Here is a 24883-nt window from a genome sequence, read left to right on the forward strand (position 1 = left end):
CATCAGGATGTGAGTGCAGCCGGGGACAGATTTACAGGCAAAAACATGTTCTGTGCTCTGCCTGTGGAAGGAGGCTGTCAAACAGTATTTGGCAAATTTCTAGCTTTGGGGTCACGTTTCAACATTTTTCAACAGAAAGGAAAAAACACCACAGTTGCACTGATGTGACATTTCAGTTCTTGGTCAAAACCAGTGCAGTGTGCTTTGCTCTTTGGTGAAATTTGAATGGGAGAAGAAGAAACAGCCAAAAACTCAAGAAAAGGCTTTGAAGAGGGTGAGCAAAGGGAGCCCTACACCCACTGAGTCCCAGCTCTTCTTTTAGGCTCCAAACTTTGATAACAATCACATTTTTTTCCCTTTGCTTGCTCTCGCAACTTTCGTCACATACTGACAAGCCTGCTTTCTACTTCCAAATCTGGACCACCAAACTGGTTTCCTGATGTTTTTTTTTGTTTTTACCCGCTCAATAATTCTGTCATTAATGAACTTCCGAGGCTGGGAATTATGGATGAGTTTGGGGAGAAAGGGAGGCTTCACCCTCTTCCTCTCACAGCGGCAGTCAGTCAAAGAGCGGCGCTCGTGTAGGTTTAAAAAGACAGTCAGCTCTCTCGTGTTGCACAGGAGATATGTTCAACGGCATCACGCAAGGCTGCTTGTAATTTATTCTACACTAATAGCACATATATGTATACTCACAGGCAGACCTCATATGCATTAGCCATAAAATGCTCTTATGCTTATACATCTTTTTAATAATAACCCAAACCCTGGAGAGTTATGCTCACGTGTTTGAACCTGAGCCACACTTTTAGAGGTCTAAATGACTAATATGTGACACAAAAGTTCTGGAGCTGCTCCAGTAGCCATGAAAGGATGAATCCTTGGGGGGGAGTGTCCACTCCAAAGTGCACTTTCATCCAACACTGATGCTCAGATAGATGCTCTAATTATCAGACAACATGGCACTAAGGATCCGTAAAGGAAACCCCTTTTAGTGACAAGAATGCTTATTTTGAGACCAGAAACTGCTCTTACATCACTTTCTCCACAGCCACCAGAGTCCATTTACAAAAACAGGAGTTGAAGAGTTACTGTTCTGCCCTTAAAAAAAGACTGCATTAAAAAAAACAGAGAGGCCAAACTGCTCCAACAAAGTAAAGCCAGGACTTTCAGAGCTCCCTGCACTATTGACCCTTTTCAAGAGACATTACAATGTCTGCTAGCCTCACCTAGACGGGAAAAGGGGCATATCTGCTGGACTCAGCTAATCTAATCATAATGACTGGATGATAGGGTAAGACAGTGGAACCAGTTGGTGTTAATTGTAAGTGGCAATGCAAACTGTTCATCTCACTCAGTAGATTAGCAAAGGAGAAGCTTGGTGGACCATGGCCATACATCTGGATTAGCAACAGATATTATTACTGTACTAGCTCCTATTCTAACATGTTATTGTAATCCAGTGGCTGTTGTGCCTACGTATGACTAATCACCTGTTCACTCATAGGATTTGACCCATATTCACAAACGAGATTTTCAGGTCTCATGTAAAATCTCAGCAGAAATATTTGTAAGAGCGTGCTATGAATCAAAGTCACTGATGAACAGTGTTAGGCAAATTACTTTAAAAAAGTATTAGTTATTAGAGGTGTCCCAGTCTGATATTGATATCGGATATCGGTCCGATATCAGCAAAAAAACAAATATCGGTATCGTATCGGAATGTATCTAGAATCTCCGATATAAGCACTCCGATATAAGCAGTCCATTCCAGACCCCACTTCTGCTGTTTTTATTTGATTTATTTAGGTTATTTTCTGGGTCTATTAATTTATTCTTTATTTTATTCAATTACTAGTATATTCTTATGTTTAACGTTGACATTTCTGTTACCCATTGGTTAATGATAAATGGGTCAGTTTTCCGTCATACCTACTGTTGCTGACTACTAGTCTCTGTTTGAATAATATCACTTGATCAAGCCTTTTCTAACATGACAGACATACTACAAAATAAGTAATGAAAGTATGTATGTTTAATGCTGATATCATATTGGATTAATATCGGTATCGGCCAATACGCAATGCTGCAGTATCGGTATCGTATCGGAAGTGAAAATGTAATATCGGGACATCCCTATTAGTTCTAGTTACTTTCCTAAGAATTACTTCTTATATCTGTAATTAGTAACTAGGGAAAGTAATTTTTGCGTTAATATTTGAAAAACCTTCAATTTTCAAGTTGTAAGTTGTAAAAGTTGTAAAAAATCAGGCCCCAACACGTCAAGGTGACTCATTGCATTTGACAGTCACTGATATTTAAGTTCAGTGGGCAAACTCTATTCTTCTACTTCCTGTTACTTTTGTGGGGCAAAGTTACACCTCTATCGTTATTAATGACTAAAAGGTCTGTGGTCAACTGCCAACACCAACACCTTGCTGTTATTGAGTGACATCATTGGTGTTGAAGCCCATCTCCCCATATGAACAGGTGGGTCATGGGTTGATTGGGTTGAAATGCATTAAATAAATGTTTCTCAGACATGATTTTCTGTCATTAGAGCATTTTGCTATTGTGCTCCTTTGTGTGAGAAGAAGTAGAAGTATTACGTTATTTGATGTCACAAAGAAGGGCCTCCTGCTCTTCTGACAAATACAGCTTCAGAGGTGTCTTCTCTGTCTGTCCTTAGTTTCACAGGATAACAAACCACTACCACTACTTTGAACCAGTTAGTTGCATGTTAAAAATGTATGCTCTTTTTTAAAATAATGTCAATATTTGTTATATTTTGAGACAGTTGTTGTAAGTATGGGTTACTGTGACAGCTCTGATACAGAACAAAACATTGTGAAAATAAACAAAACATAAAAACTTGAAAGAATCTGAAAGATGTGATTATTCTTACAACAAAAGACTCAGACTCAGCAAACTTTAATTTTCACAGAGAAGAAATTCAAGGTAATTCAGAGAATTGCAAACAAAGACAAATATCAAAAGCATCCATAGAAGCTGCTAGAAACATTGTCTCAGTCTCCATGGGTCGGAATTAGAGCCGTTAAAACTATCAGTCTGATTTAGAGGTAGATGTGAAACTCCTCTGACCTCCGATGTGAAAAGACAGTTTTTGAATTAAGAGTCTGTCGCCTGTGAAGAAGGTGATATAACAGCTGTTTGTACTCAGAAACTTTCCCCACTGTAATGTAGAAAATTAAATTTGAGCTCAGAAAGAGGACAAACAGCTCTGTACCTTCTGCTCTCAGATCATTTGCAGCCTTTGTCACTTAAAGAATTACTCGTGTGCCTAATTTACTACCAGGCTGCTCGCACAGAACCAACGGGCAGGTTCAGCAAATTCATTAATTTATTGAAGCGTCAAAGAAACTTCAGAGGATTTCTGACAGCAGACACAAATCAGTTTTCAGCTCCTAACTGTTTATTGCTCCACCTAAATGAGCTCCCTTATACACAGTGGCACATTAAAGCCCTTACACTCCAGACATTTAGGTTTTTGGACCATTAAAGCTTTTTAGCGCTTTGCTCTGTGTTTATGTGATTCTGGCCCCTGCAGGAGTAGGTTATAATTATCTCACACAGCCTACTTGAGATGATTCATTATGTTTTAACCGCTTCATCAAAAAGGCAGCCAGCAGAGTGCTGTTAGAGTATACATTTTATCTTCAGCGCAAACAAAACATCAGCTGTTTATTAGCGGGGACGATATGCATGCTCAAATCATCGGAGGAATAGCTGAGAGGATGCAAACGCCTGTTCATTAATTTAGTACCTGCTGCAGAGATGCCATCATGTCTCTCCAAAATACTCCCCGATGTTTGCTTTTCTTTTCTCATGCCATTTTTTATTTGTTTCAAGTCTCTACCCTGACACAGTCACTTCCTGTCTCAGCCTCTTCTTCTTCTCTTGTCTCGCCTTCTCTCTGTAATACTCCTCTTTTAAATCCTCCCTGTTCCTGCGAGTCCATCCTTTTGAAGAGACGTGATAGATGTCGACGCAGTTTCCTGAGTATGCGTCCCGGTGCGTTGCTCTGAACACAGCCTCTCTGGCGATCGATGTGGCCTCGTCCAACGACAGCCCCCAACAAACCCCTTGGTCCAAAATGGAGTAAGCGTAGGGTGATCCTGAGCCTACAGAGAAGAGGGATCCATGCAGACGAGTACCATCGCTGCACACATACACCACACTGGGGCCGGAGAGGCTCACTGTTGAAGAGCTGCTTTGGGTTTTTGCATTTGCCTTTTTGGGACTTGTGTCCCCAGACTCCCCAAGGTCACACTCCTCTTCAAAACCAGACTTATCACCTTCATGGTCATGGCCTCCATCTTCCTCTCCCCCGTCCCACCCACACAGTGTGGCCGCCACACATAGCTCAGTCCCCTTGAATGGGTGAAGCATGTGAGAAAGCAATTTGGCAGCTCCTCTGGTGGAAAGCCGTCGACCGTGGCGAAGCTGGTAGAGCCGCAATTCTCGAGCCAGAATCCGCTTCCAAAGAGCGCAGTCTGCTGAAGTACCTGAAGTGGTCCCCACCAAGTGGCTGTGAATGGGCAGGATCTTCTGGGCAGCTGGGCACGCAACAAGCCCGGAGCAACTGGAACGAGTGTCTGCTGCAGCCAGAACGCCGCCTTGAAACTTGAAAGCGAGGGTTGTGGTGCCATGAGACATCGGGAAGGGCAGAGGGACTGGCTGAGAGGAGGCCAGCGGGAGGCTTGGCGGTAAAGAGAGGGAAGATGAGACGGCTTCATGAGAGAGGATGGAGTTCTGGGTGGTTCTGATTTGCCCAAACTGAATGGGACTTTCTTCTAGATACTCCGGAACTGGTATGTAAAATTTAAACAGACTTGTTTCTTTGCAAACCGGCGAATCCCTCGCAAAGTTCGAGTCTGAGGCTGAAGAATATTTTGTGGTGATGCTGCCGAGAAAGCTGACCTGAAAACTGCACAAATCCTGTAAAGCCATTGAATAAGACAACCACTGATCAAGTCCTGTGAAAAAGAGTGGCACCCAAAGTTGGACGTTAACTTGTAAATTGTCCATTTCAGCAGTTGCTTCTCTTTATATTCACACCACAATATGGCGTCCCTCTATGTGCGGTCATCCGAAACAACCCGTCAGCAGCAGTAACTGGTGCCTGATTCCCTTGACTTTGAAGCAAACACAGTCAGAAGCTCATGGGTAATTAGAGTTGGCTTCAGTATCAGGTTGTTTTTCAGATCAGATTTCTTCAAAGTCCTGCGTGGGTGGAGGCCAAAGAGGACGCTGGTCGATGCTAAGGCCTTGGCACGAGAACATCAAATTAAGATAGACTGAGCTTTGATGCAAGACTGTTAAAAAAAAAAGACTAAAATTAGTCAAAAGCTGTGTTTACACAGACACAGAATCAATCTTGTGTCTTTAGGGAAAGTTGGCCTTTAGAGGCAGCTCATGGCTGAACTTGTAACACCAGAATATCAGGTTGTTCTGCATCGCATAGGGTGTGAGCACACTGCTGCCCTTGTTTAGGAAGTGAACTGCCGCGTGTCAACACATGAAACGCAGCTGACTTCATCCAGAATGGACTCATCATGAGAAGTAATGTGACACTTTGACTTTGTGCATTAAACTCTGCAACAACCTCAAAATGAAAGTGTTAAACTTCATCTTTCTGGGATGTTTCCTCTCCGCAGCTATCACGTCGGTAAGAAACTCTCTTTCATGTTTCACTCTGACAGCTCATTGTACAATGTGTGCTCAGCAGAATAATTAGAGGAGAACACTGCAGAGCATCAAGCTGCTCAAAAGACAGACTTTACCCCTCAGAGGAGATGATATCATTACAAATATACCGTGTAATTGTTTTGTTATATGTAAGCAGACTTGAACTCTTCACTGAGTGTCACTGATGAGTCTGAGGCTTTCTTAACACCACATAACGTCAGAAGAATTAAGTTGTTGCAGGTTTCAGTGATGATGAGTTGGCAGGCAGAGCTAAGAGAAAACTTTTCGACACATTTCTCAAGGTGAAAATGACTTTATGGTTTATGATGCTGCCACAAAAAATGAATGCTTCTTTTTTAATTCTTGTAAGGTGATAACTTGTGTGATAACATGACTTTAAAAGCCTTAAAGAAAAACATTTGGCTAACCCCTTGGTGTTACATGATGATTGCCAACACAACCTTATAATTAGCCCATCAAGGACTCTTGACACCTACATGTCCTGTGGAAAGGTCATAAAGCCAGCTCAAGGACAGGTATCTGCAAAACAATACTGTTATTTTTCATTTTTAAAAACCCTCCTCAATTGAAACATTAAAATCTTGATTATAGAGCAGAGGGCATTTGTCTAAGGTCACTTTCTTTGAGGTTTCTCCAGAGCCTAACAGATACCAATGTGAAATCTAGAGCAATGGTTCCCAATGCTGGGGGTCACAAAACACTAATGAAGAGGAGGTCATGACAGGCCTTAAAACCAAAAACTATTTTTACTGCATTTTTGTCCATTATTGTAAAATGTAAACAAAACTAGGGGTTAAATTTGATATAAAACCATACAAATTGAAATTGTTCGATCTTTTTTTACATTCCTTTGATGACACAAGATCCCCAAGGTAACCAAGGTAACCGAGGCTGTATTCATACTGCAGTTAAAAGTGATCTGACTCATATCTGCTTTGTTTCTGACAGTCTGAACACCTCAAGTCACATTTAATCTGACATTGTCGAATCATATCCAGGTTGCTTTCAAATGTGGTACTGAACTGGATACATATCATTTTTTTTTTTTTTTTTTAATATACTGAACAGACAGGTCGCATTTAATGCGACTTTGAGGTTATACCGGGAAGGCACGAGACAGGTCTGTGTCCAAAAAAAAAAAAAAAGAAAGAAAGAAAAAAAAAAACAGAGGCAGGAGTCACACTCAATGAACACAAACATGGAAGAAAGTGGTGATGGAGCCAGGGGATGGATAGAGACAGAATTAGTGGTCAGAGTGCCTTGACTGAGCAGCAACACTCACAGCTGAGCAGGGGAGGAGGGCAGAGAGAAGAGAAAGTGAAACTAAAGTACACATTCACGTTCCTTGTTTTGGAAAGCTGGGAGAGAAACAGGCGGGTATCATACTGGCAACAAATTAAGCCTCAAAATTGTAACCACACAAGAAAGGGCCTGTTTGTCTCCGAAAACATTGCTCTGTGTCGGACGTCATAAATGTTCAACTGAGCGAGTGGGTCACTTAAGGAGCGTGAGCTGTTCACATCACAGTCTGCAGACAGACCACATTCAAAAATATAATGTGAACAGCCAAGCGGGTGGTGTCATCAGCAGTGGTGGGAATCATGAGTGGAGGAGGACCCAGGTGCAGATTGGACTCAAAAACTTTTTTTTTAATTTAAGAATCCAAAAACCAGACAGAAAATCTAAATATACTTTAAGAAAACAACACTTACACAAGAAAACACTTAAGGCAAAGACCTACAACACACAACAACAACACAGACACACAAGAAAATCTAAACCTTAAAATAGACCAATCATAAACCAAAGACCAAATCATTACCGGTGGTCCAGATTCAAATCCAGCCACTGGCCTCTTTCCTGCATGTCATTACACTTGCCATGTTTCCAGCTCAATCTACTGTCCTTCCCTATCTAATAAAAAGCATGACAAGCCCCAAAAATAACTTTTAAAAAAGAAAAAAGGAAATCTTTTTTCTTGAACAAATGTCAGATAATCTAACATCTTAATGAACTCTTCCTGTGCAAACATGTCTGCTCAATTTAGAAAACCACCTGCTATCATCTGAAGACTTTGTCAACTCTTGAGGTCACGGACTACTTTTAAAAGGGAAAGTTCAGTTTTTTTGAAGTGGGGTTGTATGAGCTCTGTGACCACTAAGGACATTAGATGCAGTAGAAAGTTGTCTCCTCTCCCTCAGTAAGACACAGACTGTAATCGCTGGTGACGAGGAAATAGGCGCTAACAGGGAAAGACCATACCAAATTCAAAGGCTATTTTCTCTGCCTACAAGAACTAAAATCAAAAAGTAATACCACAGTTTAAGAGTACGCTACATAAAATATTTTTTAAGTGCATTAAGTCTTCGGAAATATAAACATTTATCCGGACCAAACTAACTGGTCATGTGTCTTTCCGCCAGTTCATACAGGTATCCTTTTGGTTCCAAAGTGAATGGAACTTCATCGTCGCTGTCATAGTCACTCATTTTGAATTTCCTACGCTGCCTCACAATCCTTAGAGTACAAACAAAAGAATTACGATACTTGATCAAACTTACACGAGGCTACAACTTGGGCTCGAAGCATAGCTTGTTTACATTCCCCACAGCTGAAAGGAGGAGGGGGGACGGAGCACACTAGCGTTGCGCGGAAGGACACATGACCAGTTAGTTAGGTCCGGATAAATGTTTATATTTCTGACGACTTAATGCACTTCAAAAATATTTTATGTAGCGCACTCTTAAACTGTGGTATTACTTTTTGATTTTAGTTCTTGTAGGCAGAGAAAATAGCCTTTGAATTTGGTACGGTCTCCCCCTGTTAGCGTCTATTTCCTCGTCACCATCGATTACAGTTTGTGTCTTATTGAGGGAGAGGAGACAACTTTCTACTGTATCTAATGTCCTTAGTGGTCACATAGAGCTCATACAACCCCACTTCAAATAAACTGAACTATCCCTTTAAGGGTTTCCGGTGCACTTCCATTTCTATGTGTTTCCTTTGTTTGCAGCCCGTCCAGCAATTGCAGAAACAATAACAGAGATGGTGTTGAGAAACAACATCTCAGAGGGGATTATCAGGTGCACTTGTATGCATATACCTATTTATAGACAGTAAGTAAAGCTGGATCGTCCAGGGATCACTGCTGATGGGTTCTGAGATTACATTATGGTGGATTAGGTTCCGCCTCCTCGCTCTCCATGTGGATTGTTTCCTTCCTGCTGAAACGCTGGTTGACAACACGCGACCAAACTGGATTCTGTATTCTGAGTCTGTAAATAGACATCAAAGTCTGCACAACTGTGATGCTCTGCTCTGCTTCGCAGACAGGGAGTACTGTAAATAACAGTCACAGGGCTCTCTGCTCTGCTTGTCTATGCATACAAACCATAAAGCATATACAGTTTCCTGATACACATGCTGTATGTCTGTGTTAGACCACTGAAGGCTGATTGACCAGAGGACATACTTTCTAGTCTCTGTTTCCAGAGACTTCTAGCATGTTTACTGACTCATTAGTTTGTCAGTTGTACCTCTGGCTGGCTTTTTCATCTCGTCTGTGGAGCATCAAACAGCTTTTTCTCTGAGCTTATCAATGGGAAACCACAAGGTGGATGAGATGGTTCCTGAAAGATGCAAGATAATGATATGTTATGTTTATAACTTTTTATTTTTTGCTTCAGGCGTAAAAATAAATCAGTAAATGAATGTTTAGGTAAGGCAGTACCTCCTGTAAACATCCCCTCACAGCACGTCCATGTTTTCTGTCCACTCCTGTCCAAAAAACGACCACATTACAGCGTTTTTCTACACTTTCACTTTATTTCTTTCCTTATCTCTCTCCTCACCCAGGGACACTGTTTGTCACAAACCATTTCCACCCCTTCAGCCCAGCCTGCTGAGAGCCAGCCCGACAATTTCATAGAGTTTCACTCAGCTCCTGACGGAGTGGTGGATGGCTCAGTGGTCCGTGTGCGCTATCAGTGCTCCAGGCCATGTCAGCTCACAGTGGAGGTGGTGGTGTCCACATTAAGGAAGACAGATTCAGTCGTTTTGAGGAAGAAATGGATCAGCAGTGCACCCCGAGTCTACAGGATCCACCGGGTGCTACTCACGCTGCCTCCGTCCATTTTATATCAACAGGACTTTTTCAACAGGCGAGTTTTAGACACGCAGAATGTGACTGTTCGCGCTTGGTTGGACCATCTTAATGACAGTACAACTGGAACATACCAGGGCGCTGTGTTGAGGGTTTACAAAATGCTGAAGACAACGCCGCTCTCAGAGCGACCGGCCAAGCCTCCCACTGGGTGTCCTTCATGGTCGGCTCACCAGATGTGGCAGATAAGCAGAAACAGAATCCATCAGTGTCAACATGAGTCAGGTCTGAACATTAATCACTTTTTCCTTGTTATCAAAGTTTCATCTCATTTGACAGACATTTTTTTTTTTTTATCCCTGGCTGTTGTCTTGTTTGCACAGACATCATCGATATGCTAACGTTCCCCCTGGCGAGCACCGGTGAGCACTTTGGAGTCATCCGCAGGTTCCATCCTTTCATCGACAGATCCCTGGAGAGAAAGCGGCGTCACGCTGTGACAAAGCCCAGGTTGGACTTCACACACTCATTTCTCATTCAGCTTATTTTAGCTGCTTCTTCTTCAGTATGAAGTTAAACTACACAGGAGGATGGTGTCCAAATGTGTCAAATATTTAAGAGCAGCTGAATTACTGGACATTAAAGCTCAGCAATAAATCCTGTCAGCCACAACAAATCGCATCTGAAGTAAGAAAGCAAAGTTTACTCATTTCTCACCTTTCACTGTCATAAAGTGGTATAAAGAAAATCCAACAGAATCAAAGGCATACAACAAAGACAAAACTGTGAATTAAATATGTAAGGGAACAGACAAGGGACACAAAGCTTGAAACAGAAAATGTCAGACCCCACTTGAGCATTTGTCTGAAAGACAGCTAAAGATGAAGCAGTAAGCTCCAGTGTTGAAAAATGAATAAAATGCTGAAATGCAAAAACATGCAGTTGCTTGAATGCTCACTAGAGACTAAAAGTTAGCCTAAAACGTGCATACACAAGGACACAGAGAGTGGATGGAAAGGTGGCTGTGTTATAGCTGTATGCAGGAAGGCTCTCCAACAAAGCAATTGAAATCATCAGGCTTCAAAACTTGCGTTCAGAAACAGGAGAAAGGTCTTATGGAGACAAAAGGTCCATGATAGCCAACTTTGAAGACCCACAGAGGTCATCCAGTATGTGGACAGCTGATTTAAAGACAAACAAAATGTTAAACACTTTTGCGTTGCGTCCTTTTTCATTTTTGGTCGTAAGCAGTGAGCTGGTGAAAAACACTTGCAGAAACAAAGTTAGCATATTTATCTCCCAGGTTGAATTCTTATGAGGCTTTATCTGTTTAGAGTTTCATTTCACTTTGGTTGTGTTTATCTTCCTCTGTGCTTCGTCCTCTATTGTAGCCTCTCAGGACAGCTTCTTCCACTCGCTAATCAACATGCAGTGCCACTTGCACACTGGGCGCACTGTGATTGGCTGATACAACCATACCCACTCTCCACCCAGAAATGTCCCACAACTGAAACATCAACAAAAAGGCAGGGGAGAGGGTTTGAAGCAGACACAGACACTAACACACATGTGTAGAGGCCCAGAAGTGATAATTAAGCAGGATTATTCCTGTAAACGTTGACATTTTATTTTTTGGAAAATCCTGCAGCCTCTACCTTTAAAGTGATACTCAGGGATGGAACAAATTGGGTACTATCACAAGGTTTAGGGCAGAAATTTCCCCTACAGCAGTGTTTTTTTGCAGCAGAAGCCCAGAGTGCACCCACCAAACCCCCCCCCCCCCCCCCCCCCCCCCCCCCCCCGCCGGTTTCCTCTGCACTCAGACGGGGCCAATTTTTATTTGACCAAAAACATAAATAAACAGACTCCCTCCGAAAAAATCTGATATCGGTCTGCATTCACGCTTTATTTAGAGAATTTTCAGAGCGTTACTTTCACACAAAAACACCGCTAAATAAGGCTCTAGTTCTCATCGTGTGGTAAAATGGCGCTACCTCCGCTACAGAGCCACAGCTGGCTACGAGCTGCTTGCTGCTTAGTGTATCAGTCCGCGCGCGCGGCATACCAGATATTAACGCAGGTAGTCTGCCAGGATGAAGAGACACGATGAGAACTAGAGCCTTATTTAGCGGTGTTTTTGTGTGAAAGTAACGCACTGAAAAATTCTCTAAATAAAGCGTGAATGCAGACCAATATCAGATTTTTTCAGTGGAAGTCCATTTATTTGTGTTTTTGGTCAAATAAAAATTGGCCCCGTCTGAGTGCAGAGGAAACTGGCAGAGGAGCAGGGAGGGGGTGTTTGGTGCGTGCGCCCTGGGCTTCTGCTGCACAAAATCACTGCTGTAGGGGAAATTTCTGTCTGTTTTATACCCAGCCATGTGACTTGGCAAAGGATGCCACTCTATTTGTTTTATTTTTTTTTCTGTCCAACTTTACTGAAACATGCTGTTGGCATCAAGTTCAAAAAGATCTTATTTCTTTAATAGAACAATACATTTTTTTCCAGGTATATTACTAAATATAGGCTTTACATTGTTTGAAACAAAACTGTTATTTCAGGTGTAGGTTTGGTGAAATTGGACATTTTGCCTGCTGAGATCAGAGGTTTTGAAACTGTTGACACAGAATGAGGTTCTACTTGTCACAGCTTGCCGAAGCTGCTAATCAGACTAAAAAAGCTGGTACAGGTTTAGAGACGTGTCAAACTCTGATATGTTAGGAAGGAAGACTCTTATTATTTATTCATTTCAGTTTATCTACTCGAAACGTCCGCTTTAAACCCTGGAGGTTGCCAGTTGATTGAGAGTCTGTTACTGAGGTAGATATGGTGAAGGACCTTAGATCCTGTGCCATGGTGTTGGATTACAGGAGGGATATGATTCCATCAGACCAGAATTTTAAAAGTAGTCCTGAAATTCAAAGTGAGGAAAGAGACATGTGAGTCAGGGGCCCTGCAGCAGCTTTTTGGACTGTTTGTTAACGCTGTCACATCAAAAAGGCGGTGTTTAAGATGCAGTTTTTTTTTTTCTAATTTAGTCAGTTTATCCCTGTTTTCATCAGATGAGATATCGTTTCATCTTACTTGGAAGTTCTTCATCTAAAATTGAAATCACCAGGTTTAAAAAGCCCTCCGATCACCTCTGATAACAACTGAACTACTTTCTCAAAGTCAGAATTTCAGGCAGCTTCTGCGTCAATCCCCCCATTGTAAACCATGTGAACTTGGACGTAAGATCAGTGACGTCATCCTTTCGAGAAACGTACACTTGGTGTAGCATCTTTCACAGAGCAATGCCGCAAAATGCAAAGAATTGATACTGAAGAGGTTTCAGGAAATTCAAACAGGACCATAAAGACCCAGGCTTAATAATCCCTGCCCCTGTTGTAGCTGATTTACAGTTTCTATTTTTATGTGGTGTTTTATAAAACTCTTAGTTTGAGCTTCGGTCCCTTTAAGGCTCTGTGCTCCACAAACCCCCTTGGATCTAATTGGCCAGCTCTCTGAGGGCCTGTGAGGGCAATTGATGAGACTACCAATGTCCTTATTGATTCTGCTTATCGATCTTATTATTTATTAATGCCCTTATCAATTCCCCCTTCGAAGTTTCTCTGTACTAAAAGTAGCTTGTCAAGTTTTCTGTGTCAACAGCAAGTTATTGAGTTCATCAGTGAATAAATATCAAATGTCAGTGGATCTGGATATTTCTGGATGTGAATAAAAAAAATAAGTAAAAATCTCTTGGCACTTGAGGGTGTACTGTTTTGTTATATGTCATTGGCTGAAGTAGGCCATCTAGTGTCTCGATGTAGTTATAGCAATGCTTTGAGTGTAGAACATTGAGCTTGCCGTAGTTACGCTGAAGTCAGCCATGAGCCTGCACCTTTTCTTCTATCATACCTGAAAGTATTTTGACATTTAGAGTTTTCAGTATTGTTTACAAAGAGTAACTGCAATATGTTTCTGTGATGAAAAATTGAAATTCTGTTGTAAAACCGTAGTTATACCAATGTATGCTAACTAGGGATGGGTACCGAAATAGGTACTTTTATAGGTACCGACCAAATTCTGTCAAAAGTACCGAGTGCCAATTCATATAAAATCAAAAAATACTATGTTTAGGTACCTAAATGTATCCTTGTGGCTGTGAGGGAGTGGAAGAGTAGACGATTGTCCATTCTGGACATGAACACAGCATTGAGAGGTTACATACTGAAGAATAAATATGTTGAGTTTAAAATATATATATTTTAGTGTTAACAAATTGAAACAAAAAAAGTACTGAAAATTGGTACCGTTGATTACCGGTACCGAGTGCCAAGTACCGGGCATCAGCACTGTATCGTTTCAAATATGAAAGGTACCCATCCCTGATGCTAACAACTAGCATATCAATACAATTTCCTTAATACATTTAAACCAAGCTAGCGCTATTTTCTACAAGTTTTTTAAACCATTAGGAGTATGTAACATGTTAAATGCATTAATGTAAAGTAATGTACATTTGTTTTTGTGTTCCGTTCTTAAGTAAAACTTCAAGCAGAAATCTTGGGAAACTGTTACCTAACTGCTAAGCTAAGATATCTGGGCTAACTAGTTGACGTAAGATTCGGCTGCTCTGGCATTATGTAAAGAATCAATAAGGGAATCGTTAACCACAAAGGTTAACAATGCTGATGGATTGTAACGTTTCATATTGATTTTTAACAGGAACCCATTTTCAATACCCATCCCCAGTCACAAATAAGTTAGGAGATCCTTAATGTGATGACATCATAATTTCAGCAAGTCTCCTGAAGATCTAGTCCTTTTTTTTTTCTTTTTTCCTTTTTTTAGAATAGGCGGTTTTGCTCAGTTTGCAAAGAGACTCAAGGATTTCTCCAACATATAAACACAGCAGTTTGAAAATCTCTGTGAAAGCATTAGAACTCCTCTTTAAGCACATTTTCCTTCAGACTGAAAAAATAATTATGAATTTTTGTTTTTGTGTCAGATAGATGGGCTTGTCTGGCGACTCTGCTTTCACAACATCGGCAGACGATTTCACACTGAATATTTCAATTTGTCGTAAAAAATAGCTTAAAGCGATGTTTTCTCATTCAGTAAGCCAAATATTTTTGTCTGAAGAAGAGTTTTCCTCATTTTACAGCTTTTTTCCTTTTGATTTTGGGCTGGATTTTTCCAGTGTTGAGGATTTATTAAGGTCCTCTAAAGAGATTTATCAAACTAAGCGAGTTGAGAGTAGATGATGAATCTCTTCCTCTCCTTTCTGTTCCTAAATCTGGCTGTTTCTCAGCTGGAGGAAGCTGCTACAGTATATAACACAGGTGGTTTGTGTTGATATCAGCAGATTGATGGGCCACAGGTCAGTGATTGTTTCCTCTCAGCTGCTCTAACAAACTGCACTTTACTTCACTTTTATTATGAATGACTCCACGAGCATCATGACGCCTCTTCAGCAGAGAACATGAGCTTTTATTTACGGTCACTGAAAGACAGAGGTCAGGCGTTTTAGCAGATAGCGCTGCGTTTAAAATATAACCTCACGCTTCGGCGGAAGGAGAAATGATTTGTCGAATCATGTCTCTGCTTGCTTTTAGTGTCACCTTATCGGTGTGGATCTACCTGTTGAAATGGTGTCACACAAAGCTCTGTGGGATCATCCATCACGTCGATGAGAGGGATTCATTCGCCTCCGTTTTGATGCTGCTCACAGACACAGGTGGGTCACAGCAGCTTGTGGATACACCTGATATGAGCTAAGGGGATTGGATTGAGGTATCATGGGATGATTGTGAGTAATGATGTGTGTTTTTGCGAGGCTGTGGAACAGACTGTCGTATGTATTAATAAAGAGCTCTGGATCTCCTGCAGTGAAATATATGACTGTCGTATCTCCCGTGTAGGGGACGTTATGATTCAGGCCCGCATGACAACCGGAGAAGATGACGCTTTCCGAGCCGTCATGGCGATGCCTCTGAGGAAGTGGATTAGATTAGACTGTTACATTGAGGACTCAAAGGTATAAAACTTCAGCATGTGTATCTGGGAGGTGGGATAAGGAACAGGCATTAAAAAAGAAAGTGCTCTGGGCTTCACCCTCAAGTCCTCATCTCCTCCCTGACTAGCTTGGTGTCCTTCTTTGCAGTGTTTGAGCAGCTTTAAGATGGCTTCCAGCTGGGAAACTCTGGGTGATTGCTGTGTTTTTCTGCAATTTGGAAGAGTTCACAGCTGAGAGAGTTTTTTATTTTCCACTGTGTCATGATCTCATGCTTTATTTCGTCTGACTTTCAGGTGCTGCTGAACGCTAGATGGGATTTAAACCGACACAACGTCCATTATGAGTAAGACGCATTAAGATTTTTTTTTTTAACAGACTTTTTTTTTCCTCATCTAAAAGCAAACATAAGTGCTGCCCTCACAAAGCTCCCATTAGTGTGGTCACTGCACTAAAACAGGGACATCCACAGTGATAATGAGAGCTGCTTTTACATCTCTCTTAGGTTTAAGGCGGGAGTCCTTTTCAATGACACTGATGGATACTTTGTGATTGGAGGAGGGAGGTACATGCAAGGCCTCCACGGCTACATTGGGCCTGTCAGATACTATCGCTTTGGGACTAAAGTGGTAAGAGGAGTCTGTTTTCTAACCAGATCTGACATTTTCTACTGCTTTGTTTTGTGTGACGGTTACATGCAGTGTTTTAACACACACGTTTAAACCTTTACCTCAGGTGGAAAATCAACTTCAACCCATATCATTGTTAAAGGAACTGGACAAGACTCATCAGGAGTGTCAGGAAGTGAAAGAATTCACTAAAGCCTACCTTCGCGAAATAACTAAGAGTCGACCTAAACCATCGATTAAGAAAGGTGAGATCTTCAAAGTCATGAGGGTGTATTTACACATGCACAAAACTCGCTCGGACCTTCTCGAGTTTCTAACCTTGTGTTTGCAAAAAACAACATATTTCAGATTAAAGACAACAGTTAAGGGATTGATTGGAAAATAGCTTGAAAACAATATTTTCAAAGAAATTCTAAAATTAATAAACCACAGGGGCTCCTGGAGACAGTTTAGTACGTTTGTTTTTACAGTACTTACTTTTAAACTGGGATTTGAATGTGACAGAGGAGAGTCCTGCTGCTTCTCCCTCTGTTTAACAATAATCAATATAGATCAGACTGTCCCTCCTGTCAATGAAGAGGAAGAAAATCAGTATTCCTATACATCCAATGGACCCTTAGGGTAATAATTATGGACCCGTTGGGTAAGATGGAGACTGGGAATAGGGCAGGATTAGGAGGAATTACGGCCGTAGGAGAGCAGTGGAGTTGTGGTGTGATGAGAACCAGAGAACGGAGCAGGTGTCCCAGTGATTTAGCGCTGTTAGCTAGTAATATGTAGCTTAATGCTGCGTTCACATCAACATATATAAAGTTTTTAATCAGATACATTGACTTAAAAAATAAGTAGTACGTGTAAGTGCTGATCATCAAACAACACGCTTTGAGCCTTCATGATAAAGCCCATAGAGAGAAAGACAGAGAGGTCTATCCACTGATCTTGAGTCAGAAAACCAAGACTTAGCTACGGTGCTCAGCTTGGGCTGAATCTCAGGCTGAACCTCCCACAAATGAACCTGAACCTTGTTCATATCTAAAAACTAGTGATGGGAATTCCAGCTCTTTTTAGAGAGCCGGCTCCTTTGGCTCAGCTCACTCAAAAGAGCCGGCTCTTCAATTTTTTTTTTTTATTGCTTAAATTAATTTATTACAAACAATAATGTAAAATTGTATGCAAAATTAATTATTGATGTAAAAATTATTATTTATTTTTTATTTATATATGCTGCCTTTATTTACTCATGCTGCAGAGTGCTAAAATAAATAATTATAAAATGCAAAAACAAATGTGTTACTATTTACAATTTAACTTTTTTCTGCTAAACAATCTAAGTGAAACAACACAGAATCAGAGGTTGAATAAGAGATTTTAATCTTGCAGACTGTACCTTACAGTGCATTTGTGTTGTCTCCATCGCTCTTGTCTCTCTGACCCCCTCCCTCCTGTTTACCTGTCTGTGTGTAACTGCTGCCCCTCCCCATCTGCTCAGCGCAGAGTAGTGAGGGGAATTCAGCTCTTTCAGCTCCCAAGTTACATTATTACCTTTATTACCGCAAACGATGCAAAATGATTTACTTTTAATTAAGGTCTTTATTTATTTTATTACTCTAGCTTATTGTTTATCTTATTCTTTCATTCTTTTGGAAAAAAAAAAAAACAGAATTGGCTCCAAATCATGAGCCGGCTCCTGTCGTTCATTTTGAAGAGCCGCCTCTTTCACGACCGACACATCACTACTGAGAGCCAATGCGAGCTTAACTAGGTCCTGGCTCCAGTATCCCCATTAAGAACTCCACCCAGAGACTGTATAAAATAGACCCGATCATATAACCAGGCACAGAATCTTCTTGCAGAAACTGGGCACCATGGACAACTGTGTTTTTTGTGATCAATGCAGAAATAAAGTCCCGCCTCATCACCTGCACAAAAGGAATCCAAGCACTTTCTAGCTCCATCAAGTCCACCTTTTTGGACTGGACGGAGTCCTGTTAAGCTAGTATTTCTGCATTCATCTTAAACTCAGTATTCAACCGTCATAATGAATGGCCAAATTAAATAGTACACTGGAAGAAACACTAGAAACACAAACCAAAATGCCTGATCTCACTCACTACCACCTGTTATTCACATTGTCTAAAGGTGGAGTAAGGGGCTCTGAGTCCCCTTTGCTACATCACATGATGTGATGTTAAAAAAAAAATAGAGTGTTTTTAACAGTTACACTCAATACTACCAATTCTTCCTCAATATTCTCTTTAAAGAGCAACATGTAAAAAGGATGATAAAAATATCAGATAATGAAGAAAAAACATTACCAGGCAAGAAAGATTGGGTGTCAGCACTGCATTTACCTTCCATCATGTTGTAAACATCACACCATGGTTTTTATAGCATGCTTTAATGTCATGTCTCACCTCCCCACACTCATCTCCTCCAGCCCACGTTGCCCTTGTTTGATAAGACTCATGCTGTGAGGGTGAAAAAGCAGCTTTGTAAAATTTTGGGTGCAGAGCTCCTGAGATTTGAGTTCCTTTATGAAGAGGACTTGATTTATTTTTGGTCTATTTTGTTGTATTTATAAAAGGATGATTTTTGTCTGTTAATTTTGTTTAAAAATGTTTTTCTACAGAAGTGCATTCGCATAAAGAAAGCAGTTTCCTCCCTTTCTGTGATTTAATGAGACACTGGTTGCTCAGAGTCCTGATGGAAGCTCTCATTTAGACCTCTCAGGGAAGCAAACATGCCCAGCTGTTTACTGCTCTGTCGATTCTGCACAGGCACTTTGGGGCTTTGCAGTTTTTCAGACAGAAAGCACGTTCTGGTCTGACGTTTCACTGATTCTCCAGGATCAGTTGAGCTAACATGACTGCTTTGGAGACATAAGATGATGCATCTGAGGAGCACACAGGCAGGCTGGAGGGTGACTCAAGAGACAATCAGGGGCTTGGTGAAAACACTAGATCACCATGGAGTCTGTCTGAGGCACCATGTCTGTTACAGCCTCCCTGAAACAGAGGAAATCGGCTCCAAAGAGGAGGCTGATATGCGAAAAGGGATGTCACCCAAGTTGAAAAATCTAAACTCTCAGTTTTACTTTATCAAAATGAACTTTCCAAACGTTCAAACTTAAGAAACAAAAGGAAATACAGACCATAGCTTAAATGAACAAAGCAACCCAGCACCTCCCTCCAAACCAAGAACCAAAAACTATAAGAGGACTGATAACAACTGATACAACCGGTAGCCTCCAGCCTTAACTAACACAACAAATAAAAGAACAACACCTGGAACATGTTAAAAAAAGAACCAACTTGTCTAACAAGTAAGGCAAGGAGAAGGCACTCTATACTCCTCACCACATGCTGCGAGGAACGTGTCAGAGACAGTTTCTGCACTTCCTGCTCCTCTACATCACCTCCTCCTTCCTGAGTGCTAACAGCAGACAGAGAGAGGAGAGACATCAGTGGGAACAAGAAAGGTGTGAGGCGCATGTATTAGTGTCTGTCAATCTAAAAAAAATGAAATAAAAAAAATGCAGAGCAAATATTCTGCTTGGCATAAAGACACGCGTTTTATTATGTAAAGGACGATGTATGGTTGGCGGGTAGTTATGGGGTTTAGATCCCCGGTCATGTATGTCAAGACACTGCCACAAATTATCCAACAACTTACCTAAGATACAAACAGATCAACCAAACTAAGATCATTTTACTGATTAGAAGATGCTGTGAGGAGGATTTGTTTAACTGGACTGCAACACCACTTTTTGGCCCAGAGTTTCACGCAAAATGTCGTGAAGGCGTGACTTTTATCAAGGCATGTGTTCGTTTTTGAAATTAGATGGAGATTGGATAGAAACAAACTGTCTTTGTTCAAGACTTTTTACTGAATTCAACGTGACAAGGTAAGGTATTTATCAACAGTTACATAGCGCTGTTGTTCAAAACATGACAACAAGCAAACATTTTAAGTTTGTACAGTAGTTTAGTTACCAGCTATATGACAGTGACACTTGCAGTACGGTACGCTCTGATGTATACATATTGGCTAATGTGACAACAAGTGAATGCTATAAGTTTGTATTGTAGTTTAGTAGCCCTCTATATCTAGTGCTACTGACAGCCGTTGCTCTGAGACATGTCCATAATGTGTAACTTAAGTGAATCCTGGTTAGCTATGTCTTGCCAGTCATCTACTAAGCAGAGCTTCTTCATGTTATTGATAGACTCTCAAGTTTGAACAGATCACTGCAGAATAACTGCTGCACATGGGTTGAAATGAACATTATCACGAACAGTTTAGCCTGTGTTTGAGCCTTTAGCCTATGCTTTAGCCTTTAGCTCATGTTTACCTTTCTTCTTCTCTCTTGTCCTTTTTCTGACATCATTCAGGAAAATCCAAATAATCTAATAATCTCTTTTCAAAGTATGTATTACGAACAGGCATATATCCAGAAGGAAGAATTTTTCAAGATCACTTAAAAACGCCCCAAAGTCTCTTTAATGTACTGCCGGTAGGGATGGGTACTTTTCACATTTGAAACAACACGGTACCGATGCCCGCTACGTGGTAATCGGTACCAGTACTCAATAGTACCAATTTTCAGTACTTCTTTGTGTTATTGTGGTGAAAAATATCAATTTGTGTAATGATAAAATTTATATTTTTTCAACTTAACAGATTTATTGTTCAAGGCTGCACGGTGGTTAGCGCTGCAGCCTCACAGCAAGAAGGTCACTGGTTCGATTCCCAGCTTAGCCAGCAGACCTTTCTATGTGGAGTTTGCATGTGGGAGAGTGGGTTCTCTCCAAGTACTCTGGCTTCCTCCTACAGTCCAAAAACATGCCCATCAGGTTAATTAGGCACTCTAAATTGCCCATAGGTGTGAGTGAGTGAGTGCATGAATGGTTGTCTGTTTCTGTGTCAGTCCTGTGATTGACTGGCAACCAGTCCAGGGTGTACTTGGCCTCTCACCCAATGACAGCTGGGATAGGCTCCAGCTACCCACGACCCTGAACAGGATAAGTGGTTCAGAAGATGAATGAATGAATAAATGAATATTTATTCTTCAATATATTTGCAATGTTGGGTTCATGTCCAGCATGAAAAATCGCCTTCTCCTCCACTCCTTCATAGTCACAAAGATGCATTTAGGTACACAAATGTGCTACCTTTTGATTTTATGTGAATCGTTACCCGGTACTTTTGATAGAATTTGGTCGGTACCTTCAAAAGTACACAATTCAGTACCCTTCCCTAACTGCCGGTCCCATTACAATTGTCGTCAATCTTTGGAAGTATCATACCAGAAAGCTTCAAAAATAAATCCCTTATTGCAGCTTATCAATGTAGTCCCCTGAAAAATGAGAGCTCTCTGGCTCTTCAAAAGTACTGGGAACAACACACTAAAGCAGTAAAAAAGCAGCTTGTTACAGCCAACATAAACATGTTTACAGCCTGGTTCAAAAAAACAGTTTTTGATATAACTCAGTAGTTTAGAAGATGCTAAGATTATGAATTTTGTATAGTTGGTGCTTGAATGACACGGTGTAGCTGTTAGTCTCAACTCTGTCTCTTTACCCCTTAAAAGCTCGACAAGTTAGGTTTAGCTGGGATTTAAAATATGACACAGGTGACAACCTGCTTCAAAATTCTGCTTCAGAGACAGAATCACCATGGACACTACATCCATGTTTAGTAGTTTATGTCCCTAAAGGAAACTATACTCTATCTCCCGTTTAGCTCTAACTCTGACTATAATTCACAAAAAGAATATCATATGAAAGTGCAGAAGGCTTATACAAGACTGGGGCACCACTGTTTACATTTTTTTTTTTATTGCAACTAGTAGAGTCCCCCTCTATTGGCAGTTAGAGGGATTGCAGAATCAAGTGTCTTGTTATTTCCTTCACTTTGGAAACCAGTTGACTTTGTCCACCTCTTTGAAATGCTTATTTTGTCAGAGAAAAGTAATGTGATTTTCTTTCCTATGCAAGGTAACACGCCCTTCATCCAGCTGTGGCGTCAACCTCCAAATAAAATCTGCAACCAAACATGGGCTGTGGAACAACAACTCAAACACAGCAATCTTTTTCATTTCCTAAAAAGTGAAGAGAAGAAAACAAGAGGAGGAGGTGACCACATACGAATAACTCACTGGGCTCACAGCAGTCATTACATTTTTAAACACTTCTGTGTGAAACTTTCTGTGATGGTTTTCTGTTTTATTCTCCGCAGGGTCTCTGAGTATGAAAAACCTCAGGAGTGTTTTGTTTGAGCATTCACAGAAAACAATGTTTACCAGGAATCAGACAAACAACACAATCACTTTTAATTCAACATCTCTTCTACGAGAGGCCTCCTGCCTCGGAAATCACAGAGCTTCTCTCCTGCTGGCCACCATTCACCTCTCTGGTCTGGGAAACTCAGTCGATCAAGAAAAGGTTGAGTTAGTGTTTTCTTTTATCATGATGGATTGAGTGTGTCTGGTTCTTATAGCATAAAGTGCAGTAAAATATGTGGCGGCAACAGAAGAAGTAGTCTTTAAAGACGAGAACTTAGGGCTCATACTGATTTACAGAAGACAAATTGATGCTTTAATCACTGAAAAGGTGTCATGAGATGGTTCTGGCAGTTATTAATTGGTCAGTTTAAAGTTGAAGATGATGTTATGGGCTTAGATCATGTGTCAGATGGTACATGAGCAGAAACCTCCTTGGTGAAAGCTCATCTGTGAGCGTTTTTTAGATCGATGCAGACACAAACCGCCTTAATTGCTATCTTCACACGTGTTACTCCACTTTGTTAAGGATGATAGATAATATTGATTTCTCCGTGTTTCAGGGTCATGTTTACAGTCTGATTGGCGCAGCAGGTGATGATAGGTTGGCCCTGATGCATGCTGGGTATAAGCACTCTCAGGGGATTGATGGATTCCCAAAGGACTTGGACTTGGCTTACAGTTACTATTCCAACATGGGAGCCCAGAGCAGCGCTGACATTAACAGGATATTTGAAAGAAAGGTATGAAACACTGCAGTTTAGCCAGGGGCACTGAACAGAAAAGAAAAGAAAAGAAAAGAAAAAGAAAAAGTGTTCCCCTGCTCCACAATGATATGACATGAAAATGACTGCACTGGCTGCCTGAAATGTTTTACAGGCATTTTTTAGAGGAGAGTTTTCCATCCTGTGGCTGTTCCCTGAACACAAATGTTCATGTTTATGATTGAAAATTTGCAAAACTACCCACAGCCTTCCTCTTTTCTCATATCATTTGACACATGTGCAATTGTTCTCAGGCTAACAAGCTACAAAGGAGAATTCAGTGCAGTTTATATCAGTTCAACATTGGCACGTTAGCATGTGTGAACTTTAATTTGTTAACACTATGAGTTTTATTGTGTTTGCACTAATTTGCCACACTATAAGGAGTATGTTGCACTGCTACTAAAGACGTGCTAAATTTCCTGTGTAAGGAGTTTGCTAATGTCTTTTTCTTTACTTTTAAATTTACTCTGAAGCAAGTTAGCAGAGCCACGCTAACATACAGTCTAATAAAAATGCCAAGCAAACCAAACAAGCTAGATTTCACATTGTGGTTGTGACGGAACCCTGACGTGAAGCTAAAAGTCAAATTGTTAGCATTTTTGTGTTAGCATTCTAAATAGCTGCTCCTTTACAAGGTCCTCCTACTTGTAACTGAATAAGGACCGGGAGGGAATTCTGGTGCTGGGGGGGTTTTTGCCCAACAATGCCACCTTGGGACTCTCACCCAAAGAGTGCCAACGGATATCCTTTTTTTCTCAACTGACCCTCCAACAGAGGGTCTCCCCTTTTAGGACACAGGTAAAGTCCACAAATGTATACAAAGGCGAGTAGATTGTTAGAAAAATATAAATATAAACTTTATTTTTATTTCATAATAGAAAAATAGTTCTTTTAAAAAAATGTATATTTATAATAAATTACAACAATAAATGGTAACTGTAGCAACACTCAGGGTACACCCCAGGAAGAGAGACACTGGACAGTGCCCGACGGACTTGTCAAGTCAAGCTAAAAAAACAGAAACACAACACCTCTAATGGCAAATAGGAATGTGCCTTAAATCACACACAACAGAAACAAAACAAAACAAAATGCCTGACTATAAAAAATGCCAGACTCCTACTGTCCCCCCAACCCGAAATGAACCCTAAATATTGATAAGCAGCTATGAACTGTGTCTGGCTGCAAACTGTTACTGAGCGGCGTCTTTCTGCAGCCCGTTATTGAGCGGCGTCTTTCTACAGTCTGTTACTGAGCGGCGTCTTTCTACAGTCTGTTACTGAGCGGCGTCTTTCTGCATTCTGAGGGAAAAGAAAAGAAAGAAACTTAACCCAAAACAGAAAGCCAAAAAGGAACACTAATGCAACTTAGACAAAGCA

General features: G+C 40.9%; 2 protein-coding genes across 2 annotated transcripts in view; one reads left to right on the plus strand and one right to left on the minus strand.

The window, feature by feature from the left end:
- Positions 1 to 2660: 2660 nt before the first annotated feature.
- On the minus strand, positions 2661 to 4971 carry psmb11b (proteasome 20S subunit beta 11b). Its single transcript, XM_074667895.1, has 2 exons — positions 3892 to 4971; positions 2661 to 2684 (listed from the first exon to the last, which is right to left on the minus strand). Exons 1-2 carry the CDS (start codon positions 4969 to 4971, stop codon positions 2661 to 2663), a joined length of 1104 nt encoding a protein of 367 aa, XP_074523996.1.
- A 1235-nt stretch (positions 4972 to 6206) lies between these two features.
- Positions 6207 to 24883, plus strand: part of LOC141788814 (protein sel-1 homolog 3) — a 35345-nt gene continuing 16668 nt past the window's right edge. Inside the window, exons 1-11 of the mRNA XM_074667896.1 lie at positions 6207 to 6245; positions 9586 to 10117; positions 10216 to 10342; positions 15431 to 15552; positions 15737 to 15852; positions 16125 to 16174; positions 16334 to 16457; positions 16564 to 16702; positions 22454 to 22591; positions 22695 to 22900; positions 23301 to 23480. Of these exons, the coding sequence (XP_074523997.1) occupies positions 6207 to 6245; positions 9586 to 10117; positions 10216 to 10342; positions 15431 to 15552; positions 15737 to 15852; positions 16125 to 16174; positions 16334 to 16457; positions 16564 to 16702; positions 22454 to 22591; positions 22695 to 22900; positions 23301 to 23480 (1773 nt within the window). The remainder of the gene's footprint in view (positions 6246 to 9585; positions 10118 to 10215; positions 10343 to 15430; positions 15553 to 15736; positions 15853 to 16124; positions 16175 to 16333; positions 16458 to 16563; positions 16703 to 22453; positions 22592 to 22694; positions 22901 to 23300; positions 23481 to 24883) is intronic.

This window comes from Halichoeres trimaculatus, unplaced genomic scaffold (genome assembly GCF_033239565.1).
Source record: "Halichoeres trimaculatus isolate MK-OKI-2021-1 unplaced genomic scaffold, fHalTri1.1 fHalTri1_scaffold_4, whole genome shotgun sequence".
NCBI classification, from domain to species: domain Eukaryota; kingdom Metazoa; phylum Chordata; class Actinopteri; order Labriformes; family Labridae; genus Halichoeres; species Halichoeres trimaculatus.